This window comes from Varanus komodoensis, unplaced genomic scaffold (assembly GCF_004798865.1).
Source record: "Varanus komodoensis strain SLA01 unplaced genomic scaffold, ASM479886v1 scaffold51, whole genome shotgun sequence".
In the NCBI taxonomy this organism is placed as follows: domain Eukaryota; kingdom Metazoa; phylum Chordata; class Lepidosauria; order Squamata; family Varanidae; genus Varanus; species Varanus komodoensis.
This window is the reverse complement of record NW_025336100.1, coordinates 4,810,041-4,825,363: the sequence shown is the minus strand read 5'-3', so window position 1 is coordinate 4,825,363 and position 15,323 is coordinate 4,810,041. Positions and strand designations below refer to the sequence as shown.

General features: G+C 42.0%; 1 protein-coding gene across 5 annotated transcripts in view; it reads right to left on the bottom strand.

Annotated features, from left to right (window-relative positions):
• LOC123031882 (charged multivesicular body protein 3) overlaps nucleotides 1–15,323 on the bottom strand; it is a 52,506-nt gene that overhangs the window by 26,208 nt on the left and 10,975 nt on the right. The window contains exons 4-5 of one of the 5 annotated variants that reach the window (XR_006416408.1): nucleotides 10,109–10,293; nucleotides 2,440–2,497 (exon numbers count right to left, since the gene is read on the bottom strand). The exons of 2 other annotated variants lie outside the window; for them this stretch is intronic. Coding sequence is in view for 1 of the 3 variants with exons in the window: in XM_044447334.1 (XP_044303269.1) it covers nucleotides 10,189–10,293 (105 nt within the window). In the remaining 2 variants the exon portion in view is untranslated. Of the gene's footprint in view, nucleotides 1–2,439; nucleotides 2,498–9,121; nucleotides 10,294–15,323 lie in introns of those variants that run through there. 2 more of the 5 variants (XR_006416409.1, XM_044447334.1) reach the window with 2 other exon arrangements.

The following is a 15,323-nucleotide window of genomic DNA, read 5'->3' as shown; positions in this document are numbered from 1 at the left end:
CCAAATCAGGGGTGGGGGGAGCCATAAAATTTATGAAGAGGTGTAGATGTGAAGTTGTAGATCAGTTTAGCAATGCTAATAGTATGTAATAATAAAAGGTAAATTAGGAAAGAGTTTATTAATTAATGGATCTTATTATGCTCCTAATAAAGTTCAAGCTGCATTTATGCAATATTTGATGACTAAGATTGAACAATTTACATGGGGGGGGAGGTAATTTTAGGAGGGAATAACAATTGTGTTTTGAATATAAAAATAGATACAACTTCTAAAACTGGGAGATTATTCATAGATGGGGTAAGAATTCAGAGATAGATTAAACAAGCAAGGTTTGTTGGATGCATGGAAGTGTTTGAATCCTATAGCTAAAGATTATACTTAAACAAAAAACTAAACCTATTTCTATATAGATCATATATTTATTTCAATAGAGGCACCATCCTTGTTCAGGATACTTACTAAAGTGACATGAGCTTAAGAAAAATTAGAAGCTTTAGATACAAGTAAAACACAACCAACAATGATGCATTTAAAATGTGAATGTTATGAATATGCAAATAGAAATTCTAAATTGTTTATGCATTAAAGAAGAAAGTTGTTAAAAGCACAGTTAATTCTATTGAAACAAAAGATGGTGTATTTGTAACTTCAAGAGATATCTAAAGTGTTTAAAGACTATTATGATGAGTTATATAAATCAAAAATACCATCTGAAGATATAATTTTTTAAAAAAATTATTAATTATTCCAATTTAGCAGGAACATAAACAACATCTTAGTTCCCCAATAACTGCTACTGAAATAGAAACAGATATTAAAATATTTAAAAAGTTACTCAAAAGTATTTGAGTTTTGAAAATGTTGATTATGGGTGAGATGTTTATTACACATATAAAAAAATTACATGAAGTTCTGTCTTCAGTAGTAATGATTAATGGTGTGGTTTCTGAAAAAATTGAACCATACAGAGGCAAAAGGCAGGGTGCTCCTCTGTCACCATGGCTATTTGTCTTAGGCATAGAACTACTGGCAGCTACTATTAGGGAAAATATTAATCTTGCTAGGAGAAGGATAAACAACATAAAATTAATCTGTATCCTTTTTCTTAATAATGCAATTAAAAGTCAAAAGCCTCTAAAACAAATACTGGAAAACTTTAATTGCTATGTGGGGTTAAAAATTAACTGTGAAAAATCTAAACAATTGTTTATAAATATTCTCGAAATAAATTTATCCATATTGTATAGGCTTGCAATGGTAAAAGCTTATATATTATCAAAATTATTTTTCTAAATATTCCTTTGTATCCAGATATTAAAGCAATAAAATCTTGCCAAAACATTGGAAAGGTTTATAGCTGAGAATAAAAACATCTTAATGTTTATCAATAATGTAAAATATAGACCTGTTTAAAAAGGCAGATTGGCTGTTTCAAACTTAACAAAATACTATGAAGTTTTTCAAACAGCACAGGCTGTTAAACTTATAAAAATAAATAATGCCCCTGATTGGGCTCAGATAGAAGGATCTGAGCATGGTAGCTTTATTTTTTTAACCATTTTTTTCAAGAAACAAAATTAAAATACATACTCCTTTCATTACTGAATTGGTTTGAATACGGCAAAAATATTTGAAATTTTTGGCTCCTTCTATGTCCCTATTATGCCTCATTTTGGATTATCCTAAATTTATCTTTCAAGATAAATATACAAAGTTTAAGTTATGGAAAGCAATTGGAATTTATAGAATGAAAGGCTTATTTATAAATGGGAAGCCAATTTCAGTAGAACAATAAGAACATAAAACTGCCCAAGAATTAACTGGTTTCAATTAATGAAAACAAAAAACTTTATGACTCAATCATATAATACAACAGGTATAAGAGAACTTACAACATTTGAAGAGTATTGTGTCAAAGAATTTAAAAGGGGGTTAAGTTTCACTTATCTATAAGATGATTACTGAGAATGAATACACTAGTAATATGGGAGCTAAAATGACTTGGCAAAAAACCTTAAATATTATTATATCAGAAGAGTCATGGGCAAGAATGTGGTCCTCAAAACACTGTAAGTCAGCTAGATTCAAAGAAATGGTTTTAAATACAGTCCAAGATGGCACTTACACAAAATTATACAAAATTAATACTCATCTACTAGTGCTGGAGAAACTGTGGTTTAAGGAATTCACTTGAGCATATATGGTTATTCTGTCCAAAAGTCAAATCTTTTTGGCATGAAGTAATAAGAGTGGTTGAATAAACTACTACAACAAACAATAATCCTTGATGAAACTCTTATTACTTTTTTCAGTGTTTACTGGAGAAAATGAAGGGCTGAATTGCAAAGAATTGTAAGTAATATTTTTGGGAACTGTAAGAGCTGAGATTGTAAAGTTTTGGAAAGATGCCTAAGGGAAAGATGCCCATTTAGGAAATACCTTGGTAGGATATGGACAGTGGCATTGATGAAAAAGCTGGCCACCCGCTTCCGTTTGGCTAGAGGAGAAATAAAGAAAGATGATTTTGTTAGAATTTGGTATCCATTCTTGAACTGTTTCCAAGGGTCTTATGGAGTGGATGAACCTCTAGCTGATCACCTTTATTACTGGACTAGGAGGTTTTAATAGCACAGAAACAGACCATTTAATAAAAGCAGGTTGCTTACCTGTAACTGATGTTCTTCGAGTGGCCATCTGTGCATTCCCACATATGGGTTGCTGCGCCTGCGCAGTGCCTAGGCCAGAAGATTAGAAAGCTAACGGTTTTTGGCGGGAAAACTCTGCTCCCCTCCCCCTTTGTGGTATAAATTGACCGGAGTGTCCGCCATTTTGCTCAGTCTTGAAGACCGCACGTTCACCCTCTAGAGGTTAAAAATAAAGTAATGATAAGACACAATTATATTCCCACGGTACCGATGTGAATTATAGTACAGTACCGAGAACAATCTCTAGTCAGCGATATAACCCCCCGGTACCGATGCCATTAATATTTCGGTACCGAAAAAAAAATAACTACCCAGTGACATAATCCAAATGGTACCGATGCAAATTATAGTATGGTACCGAGAAAAAACACGATATCCACTCACCGACACTGAGTGGGGCCGGCGGGTAGGTTGTGTGAATGCACAGATGGCCACTCGAAGAACATCAGTTACAGGTAAGCAACCTGCTTTTCTTCGTCGTGGCCTCTGTGCATCACACATATGGGTGATTCGCAAGCTTACCAGACTCGGCGGAGGGAGGTGCCATCATCGAAGAACGGATGAGAGAATAGCTCTACCAAAAGAGCAGTCCCGTCTAGCACGTACATCAAGCCGATAATGCTTGGCGAAAGTACATCGACCAGCCCAGATCGCAGCTTTGCAGATGTCGTGCAACGGAACCCCTGCGGCAAAAGCGGACGAGGTTGCTACTGCTTGTGTAGAATGGCCAGCTGGAAAGACAAGTAAGTCTATTTTCAATAGCTGATAAGCCAGGACAATAGTCTGGGTGATCCAATTAGAGAGTCTCTGAGATATCGGTGATCCCTTTTTTTTGCTTGGAGTATTTAACAAAAAGTCTGTTAGTAGTACGAAAAGATTCAGTGCGGGATCTGTAAAAAGCCAAGCAGCGGCGAACATCAAGTGTGGGTAGAGCACGTTCTATCAGGGTCGACGGCGACGGAAAGAAAGCCAGTAGAACAATATCCTGATTCAGGTGGAACGATGTGGCCACCTTAGGTAAAAAGGAGAAATCCATCCGAAGGACAACTTTTTTCTTATGGAAGTTCAGAAATGATGGGTCTATGCGGAGAGTACAAAGTTCGCTAGCTCTTCGTGCTGATGTAACTGCTACTAGAAAGGCAGTTTTCCATGACACCAGGTGTAAGTCCACAGTTGCTAAAAGCTCAAACGATGGTTTGGTAAGTGCTTGGAGTACTACAGAAAGACTCCACATCAGCATGGCAGGGTGAATAGACGGATGTAAATTTTGTAGTCCCTTAATGAAGTGCCGAACCAGCGGTTGTGAGAAGACTGATAACCCGTGTATAGTGCCACAATAATGGGATATAGCAGCTGCATAAACTTTGATGGATGACGGTTTAAGTCCCTCATGATGCAAATGTAAAAGAAATTGTAAGATATTGGTGACTGAAGCCATTGCAGGGGAGAATGAATGGCACTCCGCAAAAGAGGAGAATCTTCTCCATTTAGCCATATAGGAATGACGAGTGGACGGTCTTAATGCAGATTCGATAATTGCCTGAATTTCTCTGTCGGTAGGCATCGGTATCGTGATATTCGCTGTCGAATTTGAAGTCGGGGCTGCATATACCGTGTGTTGAGTGAGGTCACCCGTAGCATGAGGTGTCCCGGTACCGACTCGGTGACGTGAATCAGGTGATTCGCCATGCCATCAGCTTCAGAGAGAATATATCCTGATGGCGGATCGCTCCTCCTTGTTGTGTTAACAAGTGCGGGAGAGTTGGTAGATGAAGGAGTGTTCTTCTGGACAGCAGCAAGAGAGTGGTAAACCATGGTTGTCTCGGCCACCACGGAGTCACTAGTATCCCCGTGGCCCTGTCCTGGGCTATTTTTGTTACCACTCTCGTCAGAAGTGGGATTGGAGGAAACGCATAAAAAGTCATGTTGCTCCAAGGGACCATAAGAGCGTTCCCCATCGATCCCGGCCCGATGCCCGCTCTGGAACAGTAAAGGGCACACAGGCTGTTCTGTCGCGTGGCGAACAGGTCCACATCCGGATAACCCCACAAGCGGAAGAGTTCCTCGCAAAGTTGTTTGTCCAACTCCCATTCGTGGGTTGTCGACATCTGTCTGCTTAATGTATCTGCTTTGACGTTGTCGGTTCCAGCCAGGTGAACCACCATAAGCGTGATGTTCCTCGGTATGCACCAGTCCCAAATGTCCATCGATAGGCGTGCTAAGGCTGGAGATTTTGTGCCCCCCTGCTTGTTGATGTAGAAAACTGCCGCTATATTGTCTGATGCAATTTGGACAATTTGACGGCATAACACAGTCTCGAAAGCCTTGAGGGCGTTGAAAATCACCAGAAGTTCCAGGAAGTTGATGTGTTTCCTTGCCTCTCGTCAGTTCCAAGTACCTTGGACCTGAAGTTCCGAACATGCTGCACCCCATCCCAGGAGGGATGCGTCAGTGTACAGAGTCGTCGCTGGCCGAGGTGGTCGAAACGGGGTGCCGATCGACAGGTTGTCTGTGATGGTCCACCACGTTAAAGTGTGAAGGTCTGCATGCGGGATCCGAATCTGCTTGGTGGCAGGATCTTGTTGCGGTTGAAAGGCAGCATTGAAGAACAGTTGAATGGGTCACATACGTAGCCTGGCATACGGGACAATGGCAATACCAGCAGCCATATGCCCCAGCAGTCTCTGAACGGACAAGACTGGAACCGTTCTGTGTAGTCGAATCCGATGAATATGGCTGCATAAAGCATTCTGACGTTCCGGTGGGAGGAAAGCTTTTTCCCATGTCAAGTCGTGCCCCGATGAAATCGATGACCTGCGTGGGAATAAGGGTCGATTTGTTGCGGTTAATGCAGAGGCCGAGAGCATCAAGCAAAGCGCAGGTCATTTGTATATCAGACAAGAGAGCTTGTTCGGATTGCGAGACGATCAGCCAGTCGTCTAAGTATGGGTAAACCTGTACTCCGCGAGTCCGCAAGTGTGCGCATACCGGTGCCATACACTTTGTAAAGACTCGAGGGGCTGTGGCCAAGCCAAGTCGGATCCGACAGTAAAACGTAGAAAGCGTCTGTGTGAAGGATGTATGGAAATATGAAAATAAGCATCCTTCAAATCCAGTGAGGCGAACCAATCCTCTCTTTTCAATAACGGAAGAATGTTCTGTAAAGTGGTCATCTGGAACTTCCTTGGTTTGATGTACTTGTTAAGAGTTTGTAAGTCCAGGATCGGACGGAGACCACCATCCCTTTTCGGGACCGTAAAATATCTGGAATAGAATCCATGCAATCCTTCTGAGCAGGACAATTTTCGAATCGCTCCCTTGAGAAGTAGCTGTGAGACTTCATCGCGTAGCACTGATGAAGAAGGTGTGAAGCGAATAGGGCTTGAAGGAGGGATAACATCGAATTCTATCCTACATCCGAAGGAGATGATAGATAACACCCACCTATCAGATGTAATGGACTCCCAAATGGGGAGTCGGCCCTGGAGCCGGTCCCCAAAAGGGAGAAGGGAAGGTGGTGCTGGAACAGAAAGGATGGTTCGTACAAGCCGTCAACGTGGGCGTTTATCGGTATCGAATCGCCTATGGCCTTGGGAAAAACGCTGTTGTGCTTGCTGCCTCCGACGCTGCCGTTGTTGGTATTGTTGGGTTCGAGGGTAGTTTTTGCTGGTGCGGATAATATGGTTGATTCCGGTAGGATGACCGGGGCCACTGCCACTTGCATTTTTGCGGGAGCTCCATGTGGCGTGTGGTTAGGAGTGATTCATGAATCGCATTTAATTTTCGGTCAGTCTTCTGGTGGAACAGACCGGTACCATTTCCTCGATTCTGCGCTTCATCTCATCGGGGAAATTACAATTGCGCAACCACGCATGTCGGCGTAGCGAGATGGTGTTGACAAGGGCCCTTGAATCGGTGTCTACATGGTGAAGAGCGGTAGACAGCTGTTGTACCGCCACCTGCATCGCCTCCTTAACAAAAACCCTGGCAAGGTCCGCTTGGTGGTCCGGAAGGGAGGAAGCGACGTTATCCAGTTTCTGCATGATAAAGTACTGGTAACGTGCCAGTGTCGCTTCGTAGTTCGATATGTGCATGCCGAGTCCAGAGGCCGCATAGACTTGGCGCGCAAGCATATCGATTTTCCTCCCTTCCTTGTCCCAAGGAGCGGTATGTCCCCTGGACTCCCTGCCCTGGGAGGATTCAACCAAAAGAGAGTTCGGTTTTGGGTGACGGAGCAGGAAGGGAATGTCATCATCCCGAACTCTATACATAGCCTCATATCTGCGGGAGGTTGCTTGTGGTTGGTCCGGTTGGTCCCAGGGTTGGACCATAGCCTGGCGCAGTGTAGTTATAAGCGGCAGAGCGATGGATGCGGACTGCTCTCCCCGAACGATGTCATAGAAGCGATCTGTCGAAGGGCCTGGCTGTTGATGGGCTTCGATTTCAAGCGAACAAACCAAGTGGGACATGAGCTCTGTGAACGAGACATGAGGTTCGTCAGGTGAAGCAGGCCCTTGATATGCGACAGCCACATCAGGGGAGGTGGAGTCGACCTCCGAGTCCTCGAAGTCTTCCATGTAGTGCGGCCGGTCGTCGTTTGAGGAGGAGGAGGTTTCAGGGGAGTTTTGGGCGGTCAGGTTTCTTGCTCTTGTGAGCAGGCTTTTCCTTCCTCAACTTCTTATGGGTGGAAGTTTTATCCAGACTGGTATACTTGTGCTTCTCCCGTTTCTTAGTCGGGGGAGAAGGCAGCGACTGAGCCCCCATAGAAACAGTGCCGTCGTCTGAAGGACACTGAGGAGGGTCAGCAGAGGTCGAGGCAGGACGCTTTGCTGGAGCGCTCACGGTGGAGGAGGAGTGCTGAGGAGGTGCGGATGAAGAGTAAGCAGGCCATAGGAGCAGTTGGTTGGACTGCATTAATGCCTGATCCCATAGGAGTGTCCTGAGACGATTCTCCCTATTTTTCCGCGCCTGCTTGGTAAACACCAAGCAATGACCGCACTTGTCGGTCCTATGCCCCTCGCCGAGGCAGAGGAGGCATAGATCATGTGGATCGGCCGGCGACATTTTAGATCCACATTCAATACTTTTGCGGAATGCCACCCGCTGCGCCATCGTGGAAAAATGAAGAAAAGAGGACAGTATAGAGGGTAAGATTATATATATATATTTTATAGAGAGAGAAAGAATTCAAGAAGAAAACGGACAGAATCGGGGAGAAGAACAAACTTGGAGCAAGAGAAGTTTAAACTTTTTGAGAAAAACAAAGAAGAGGCACAGATCTATAGCGAGAGATGAACAGGCACGAGGCACAGTGAACGGCGGTCACAAAGACTGAGCAAAATGGTGGACACTCCGCTCTATTTATACTACAAAGGGGGAGGGGAGCGGAGTTTTCCCGCCAAAAACCGTTAGCTTTCTAATCTTCTGGCCTAGGCACTGCGCCGGCGCAGCAACCCATATGTGTGATGCACAGACGCCACGACGAAGAACTGATTGTTTTACAGTCACTATTAAGTGACTGTATTGTATATATATTGGAAAACAAATAAATTTAAAAAGAAATACAGAAGTGGAAAAAAAATCATCTGCATATCTTAAATCATTGACGTGTCTTCCGCCAATGATCACTCCCTCTTCCTCTGATCCTTACCCAGCTTTCCTTATGATATGTCCGCTGTACAGATTGCACAGATAGGGAGATAAAATACATTCTTTTCTGATGCCTTTGCCAGTTGGAAATCATTCCATTTCTCCGTATTCTGTCTCAGCAGTAGCTTCTTGTCAACAGTACAGGTCGCACATCAGTGCTGAGACATACCAATTTATTCTGAACCATTCACAACTTCCCATGATAAACATAAGGCAAACACTTTGGTCTAGTATATAAAGCATAGACTGATCTTCTTTTCAAATTATTTGGTGAGCTCCAGTAGCCAACATATAATTGCACTAAGACCCCGAGTGTGAGATCCTGTGACTCTTTTGCATCTCCTTTCCTGGGGACTAGAATGCATACTGAATGTTTCCAGTCTGGGGCCACTGGGTTTTTTTCCCCACATTTGTTGGAATATTCTTGTTAGGATTTGGACTGAGTCAATCTCTGCAGCTTGGAATAATTCTATTGTTACTCTGTCTACTCCAACTACTTTATTCTGTCCGATTGCTTTCACAGCAGCTTTCACTCCATTTTCTAATATTGCTGGCTCTTCCTCCTAGGAGTCCCCTTTAAAGAAGTCTGCCACCCTCTCATTTCTTCTGCATATTATTTCCACCTTCTCTTTATTTTCAGTTGGTGAGACAGTATGTTCCCCTGTTGATCTTTCAGCATTCCTAATCTAGGTTTGAATTTTCCTTTGATTTCTTGGATCTTTTGTAAGAGGTCTCTTATTTTTCTCTTTTGTAAGAGGTCTCTTTGTGGTTCTCTTCTATTTCTTTGCACTGGCAATTGTAGTAGCTCTTTTTGTCTCTATGTGATAATGACTGCAAAGCTGCATTCAGGATTCTGACCCAATTTCTTTCTCCTTTTGTTTTTGCCTCTCACCTGTCCTTGCCAATTGTTTTTCTGTCTAGGCTTCTTCTTCCCTTTTGCTACAGAAATTGACTTTTTGCATTTTACCTTACAACATGGCTGCTTTTAGTCCACAGTTCTTCTGCTTCATGGTCTGTTGAGTTCAATACTGCAAATCTGTTCTTTATATTCCCCAGGAATTTTATTTAACTTGGATTCTTTCCTTTGTAATCTCTGAGTGATCTTTTTCAGATTTATGCTGATTTTTCATATTAAGAGTTTGTGGTCACTACCTTCTATCCGCTCCTGGTCATTTGGCAGGGAGAGTAGAGCTTCTCCATCTCCTTCCTCTAATCACACAGTTTGTTGATTTCTATATTGGCCATCTGATCAGTTACCTATAGCATATATTTGCAATAAACAGATGGTTGGCTATGAGACATTCTTCTGCTTCATTTCCGATGCCTGAATCATAATCTTTTGCAACACTGGATTCTGCTTTACCTCCTGCTTTTATGGTTCCAGGCATCTACAATTATCAGCATGCCTTGTTTTGGTGCAGTATCGATTTCCTCACAATGCCTGCATTTTCTGTTTCTTTTTCAGCATCTGTTGTTAGAGCATAGACTTGAACAATGGTTAAGTTTCTATGTCTTCTAAGAATTCTGACTGGTATTACAGGACATTCCATTACAGCCCCTTACTGCCTGTGCTATATCTTGACTCAATGTTAAAACCACTGAGCTTTTCATTTCCAGAGTAAAACTCTTTGTGTTTGCCTGACTCAAAATGTCCCATTCCAGTCCACTTTACTTCACTCACACCAAGTATTGCAATATTCAACGGTTCCATTTTTCTTTACAGTTGCCAGTTTGCTTTGATTCATACTACTCACATTCCATGTTCCAAGTGTATGTGTTGCTCAGCACTGGACTTTCTTTTCCTCTCTGTGCATGTCAGCCACTGGACTTCCTTTCAGCTTGATCCAATTGCATCATCAGCAGCAACACTATTCATACTTACTCTTTGCTCTGCTCTAGGGGCTTCTGACCTTGGAGTCTCATCTTCTGGCAATATTTCCTGTTTCATTTAAATTGTTTCGGTATAGGGTTTTCAAGGTAAGAAATATTCAGAAGTGATTTACCATTTCCATCTGCTGTGCAGTACTAACCAGAGCTACCTTGACCACCACTACCATTGTCTGTGAAAGCTCTTCCACCAATGACACTTTCAAATACTGAGGTAGCTGCCCTTCAGGGATTTGTCCACCCCATCAGCATTAGAAATCCATTCTCTTCTACAGATGTGACCATTACTCCTGAAGTGGGTGGATGCATCTTAGTCTGGTGCCTCAGCTTTGACCATTTTGCCTTGGGTGACTCTGCCAGGAGACCAGGCTACTAAGGAGTGTGGCTTCCTGACAGCATTCCTCTCAGCTTCTAACATGCTCAGTCCCCCTCACCATGTTAAGGTGTACATCCAAGAGGGGGAAGATTAATTATATTTACTAGATTTAATCCAAGATTTATACATGAAAGGAAATGTAATGCTACATGTACACTCCTAAAGGAGTATTATGTTACAAAGCAAGTTTAGGGGTAGTTTTAAGAGCAAATACCCTTCACTTATCAGGGAAAATATAACATGTACCAGCCTCTGTTCATTTATTTGCTTACATTTGGCAATGCTTTGCTAGAAGACTCTTCTGAGAAGATACTTCCCAAGCACAGAAAGGATCACAGCAGGAAAAATGGAATTATACAAATGTGCCCACAAGAACTGGGTGATTCAAAACTATTTCAAAGCAAAGTACATTAAACCAAAACAGTATCTCAAAAGAGTACATGCAAGAACAAGTTAACCCTAGCCTCTTCCCTATTTTGAATTGACCTTCTTTTATTTTCCCTCCACCGAAGGCAAAGTAAAAATAAAGGTGAAAAGGGCATGCTTTCCCTCTATTCCATGTTGAGTATTTAAGGTGCATCTTGCTCCTATAGTGTCCTTACATCACAAAGCAGGAAAAGGGAAAAAGCTAGGTACAGTAGAATCCTGCAGCAGCATTGTTCCTGCTGGGGGCCCAGTATGGTTGCCGTGCTGGTTCCGCTGTAAACTCCATAATGATGAAGATCCAGTAGAAATGAAAGGCTGATACAGCATGGATGGCATGGGGTACTCTGAAGGTGCATTTGCATTATTACCATCCACGTTCATCTAATTTCACCTCATGTGTGCATGTTTTATTTCAGTAAATATTTGCATTAAGTTCAGTGAAGGGAAGGATAAGGAATAATGTAAGGAAACAAGAATAAAAGTCAATTCCAAGTGCACACAGACTTTTCAGTACATCATGATGGAAAACAGCAAGTGCTAGATCCACTCTACCCAAGTAACAGCACCTGCCCCCCCTCCCCGAGTAGAAGTCCAGTAAAGCTCTGGAAAGGAAGCTGAAGAACTTTGGGGCCCACATAGTCATCTAATCCATCCTCCCTGTTCTTGGAAGAGGAATAGAAAGGGAAAGAAAAAATATTCCAGGTGAACAACTGACTATAAAGGCAGTGCCAACATGAAAGATGTGGATTCTGGGACCACAGGCTATACTTCCTGGAAGACAGACAATGGCAATGGATAGGTTGCATCTCACCAGAGCTGGAAAGAAGGTGTTTGGCTACAGCATTTAGAATTTCATCAGGAGGGCTTTAAACTGAGTCTTACTGGGGAGGGAGATGTGGAATTGAAGACAGTTGGGGATGAAGGTATATGCAGCATATCACAGAAAAGAGCTCTATTTGCACCCCAAAATAGTCCTCTCACTAGTGTAGGAAATAAGCCAGACCATAAAGCACATGGGCTTCAACATCAATACACTGATTCTGGAAAATAAACCAGATGAACTCTTAATACATGATGGCAAATACAACTTGATAGGTATTAAGTTGGTAGGAAACTTGGTGGGATGACTCCCATAAATGGAATATACCAATTGAAGGATACAGCATTTCAAAAAGAGCAGAAGAACCAGGAAAAAAGGTGGAGTTACATTGTATGTTAAAAATACTTATCCCAGCACAGAAATACAGGAAGATAAACCTGGTAGCCCCATCAAGAGGATTTGGTTCAAAATTAATGTATCAAGTAATAAAAGGATCATGATAGTTGGAGTCTACTACTGAACACCCAATCAAGGAGAAGATGAGAATGACACTTGTATTAAACACTGCCAGTAGTTTAAGGAAGTGTGATGTAGTAATAATGGGGGACTTCAATTATCCTAATATTGGTTAGGAAACAAATTCTGCCAAAAGTGCCCCCTCCAGGAAATTACTGTTGTGCATGTTAACTCTCCTCTACGGAAAGTGGAGGAAGAATCTAGAGGAACAGCTGTTCTTGACTTAATACTGACTAACAGGAGTGACTTAGTGGATAAAGGAAGTTATGGGAGCTCTGGGAGAAGTGATCACAATACACTTGAGTTCTTGATTTTAAAGGAAGCAAAAATGGAGCACAGCCATATGCATACTCTAGATTTTGGGAGTGCCCATTTTAATATACTGAGGACAATGATAAGTAAGCTGCTTTGGCAAGTGATCCTGAAAAAGGTGTTAAAATTGGGTGGGAATTTTTAAAAAAGGAAATTTTAAAGGCATAATTACAATCATTTCCAACAAAAACAAACTATAGCAGATGACAGAAACCAATGTGACTCCACAAACATTGAATTGGCTTAAAAAAAAAAAAAGGAAATGTATAGGAAGTGGAAGGAAGCCAAATGACAAAAGAAGAGTACGGACAGGTGGCAGAGAAGTGCAGGAAAGACATCAGGAATGCTAAAACTGAGAATGAGCTGAGGCCAGCGAGGGATGCCCTGCCCCCAAAAGGCTTTTTGTAGGTGTGTGGGCAGTAAATGACCAAGAAAGGAAATGGTGGTTCAGCTTCTCAGTAAAAAGGACAAATTGGTAACAGATGATGAAGAAAAGGTGCTCAATTTCTACTTTGGCTCAGACTTTCTCAAAAGCAGGTCTATAACCACCCCCATCCCCAAGCAGAATAGAAGTACAAACCGAAAAAACAGGATTGAAGTTTGAGACTGATAAACAAATGGTCAAAGAACATCTAATTTCTTTGAATGAAATCAGATCTCCAAAATCTGATTAGCTACATACTAAACTAATAAAGGAAGCAGCAGAAGAACTCTGAGAACCAGTATTCCTTATCTTCAGGAAATCATGGAGAATAGTGCAGTGCCAGATGACTGATGGGAGGCTAATCCCTATCTTCAAGACAGAAGATTTTGGTCCTACAGACTAGTTAATGTGACATCAATCCCTGGGAAAATTCTGGAGCAGATTAATACAGAAGTCTGTCTGTAAGCAGCTTGAAGACAATGGAGGAATTACTAGAAGCCATTCTAGTAATGGCTTGCATTACTAGAAGCATGGATTTATCAAGAACAATTCTTGCCAGACTAATCTGAACTCATTTTTTGATCAGGTAATCTCCCTTGTGGATTGTGGGAATGCTGTGGATATACTCAATCTTGACTTTAGCAAAGGTTTTGTCAAAATGGCCCATGATGTTCTGTTCAGGAAATGAGCAAAAAAGTGCTAAATAGAAAAACTATTGAGTGGATCCATAGTCAGCTACAGAATTGCACTACCACAGGGTTCAGTCCTGGGCTCCCATGCTCTTCAGCATTTTTATTAATGACCTGGAAGTTGCAAGGAATGTTGGGTAGGGCAGCTAATATCCTGGAAGAAGCAAAATTCAAAGTGACCTCAATTGCCTACAACACTGAGCTGAAAGCAACAGAATGAAATTCAGTAGGGACAAATGTCAAGTTCTACACCTAGGAAAAGGGAACCAAATGCACAGTTACAAGATGAGAGATAATTTGGCTCAAGAATACTACAGGCAAAAGGGATCTTGGAATTGTTGTAGATCACAAGTTGAGTCACCAATGTGATGTGGCTGGAAAAAAAAGCAAACACTATATTGGGCTGTTTTAATACAGATATAGTTTCCAAATCATCTGAGGTACTACTTCTCCTCTATTCAGCATTGATTAGGCCTTATCTTGAATACAGTTCCGTGCTCCACAGTTTAGGATACCAATAAACTAGTTGGAGAATGTTCAGGGGAAGGGCGATGAAGATGATCAAGGGACTGGAAACAAAGCTCTATGATGAGGGATTGGAAGAATTGGGCATTTTAGCTTTGAGAAGAGAAGACTGAGAGGAGATATGATAACACTCTGCAAGTGCTAGAAAGGTTGTCATATTGAGGAGGGCTAGGATCTCTTCTCAGTCATCCCAGAATGCAGGGCACTGAATAATACGCTTAAGTTACAGGAAGCCACATTCTGGCTGGACATCAGGTATAACTTCCTGACTGTGAGAACAGTATGGCAATGGAACCAATTACCTAGAGAGGTTTCGGGCTCTTCCACATTGAGGCATTCAAAAGGCAGTTGGGCAGCCATCTGTCAGGGATGCTTTAACTTGGAATCCTGCATTGAGCAGGAAGTTCAGCTCAACTGCTTTACTAAGTCCCATCCAACTCTACTAATCTATGATTCTATGAAAGCTGGCCATCAAAACACCTCCAGTAAGTCCTCAGTTCAGAGGGACAAAAGCCCATCCACAGTGCCTCTCCTGCCCTGACAATGGGGTGAGACACCCAGTGGCCAATCTTGGGCCCACCTGTCATATATCTGAAGGACTCAATCATAACAGTAAAATGCAGTTGGGACAGAACTTTTCCCCTCTCTCTGAAAAACCCATGGAATAAATCATCTAGTTTTTCAATTCTTCCTACTAATATGGATTGCATTTCTTTCTGGACCTTCTTCCCAATTTTTGTCTGATCTGCAGTCATACTTTACCGTGTTCAAGTCTTAAGTTCCTTGAAAGCCATCTTTCAAGGAATGTGCAAAAATATCTTTTCAAATTGGAATGTAAAATATTTTGCCTGGACACTCTTGAGTACTGCTGCTTCTGTGCAATCTACCTACCACATTAATATGAGCGGGGGACCCAAAAACCCCCAGGAATTATCTTTTGGAAGGTGGGCGCCTTGTAGTACTGGCCTCCCCTGCTAGGTAAGTGTTCTAGGAA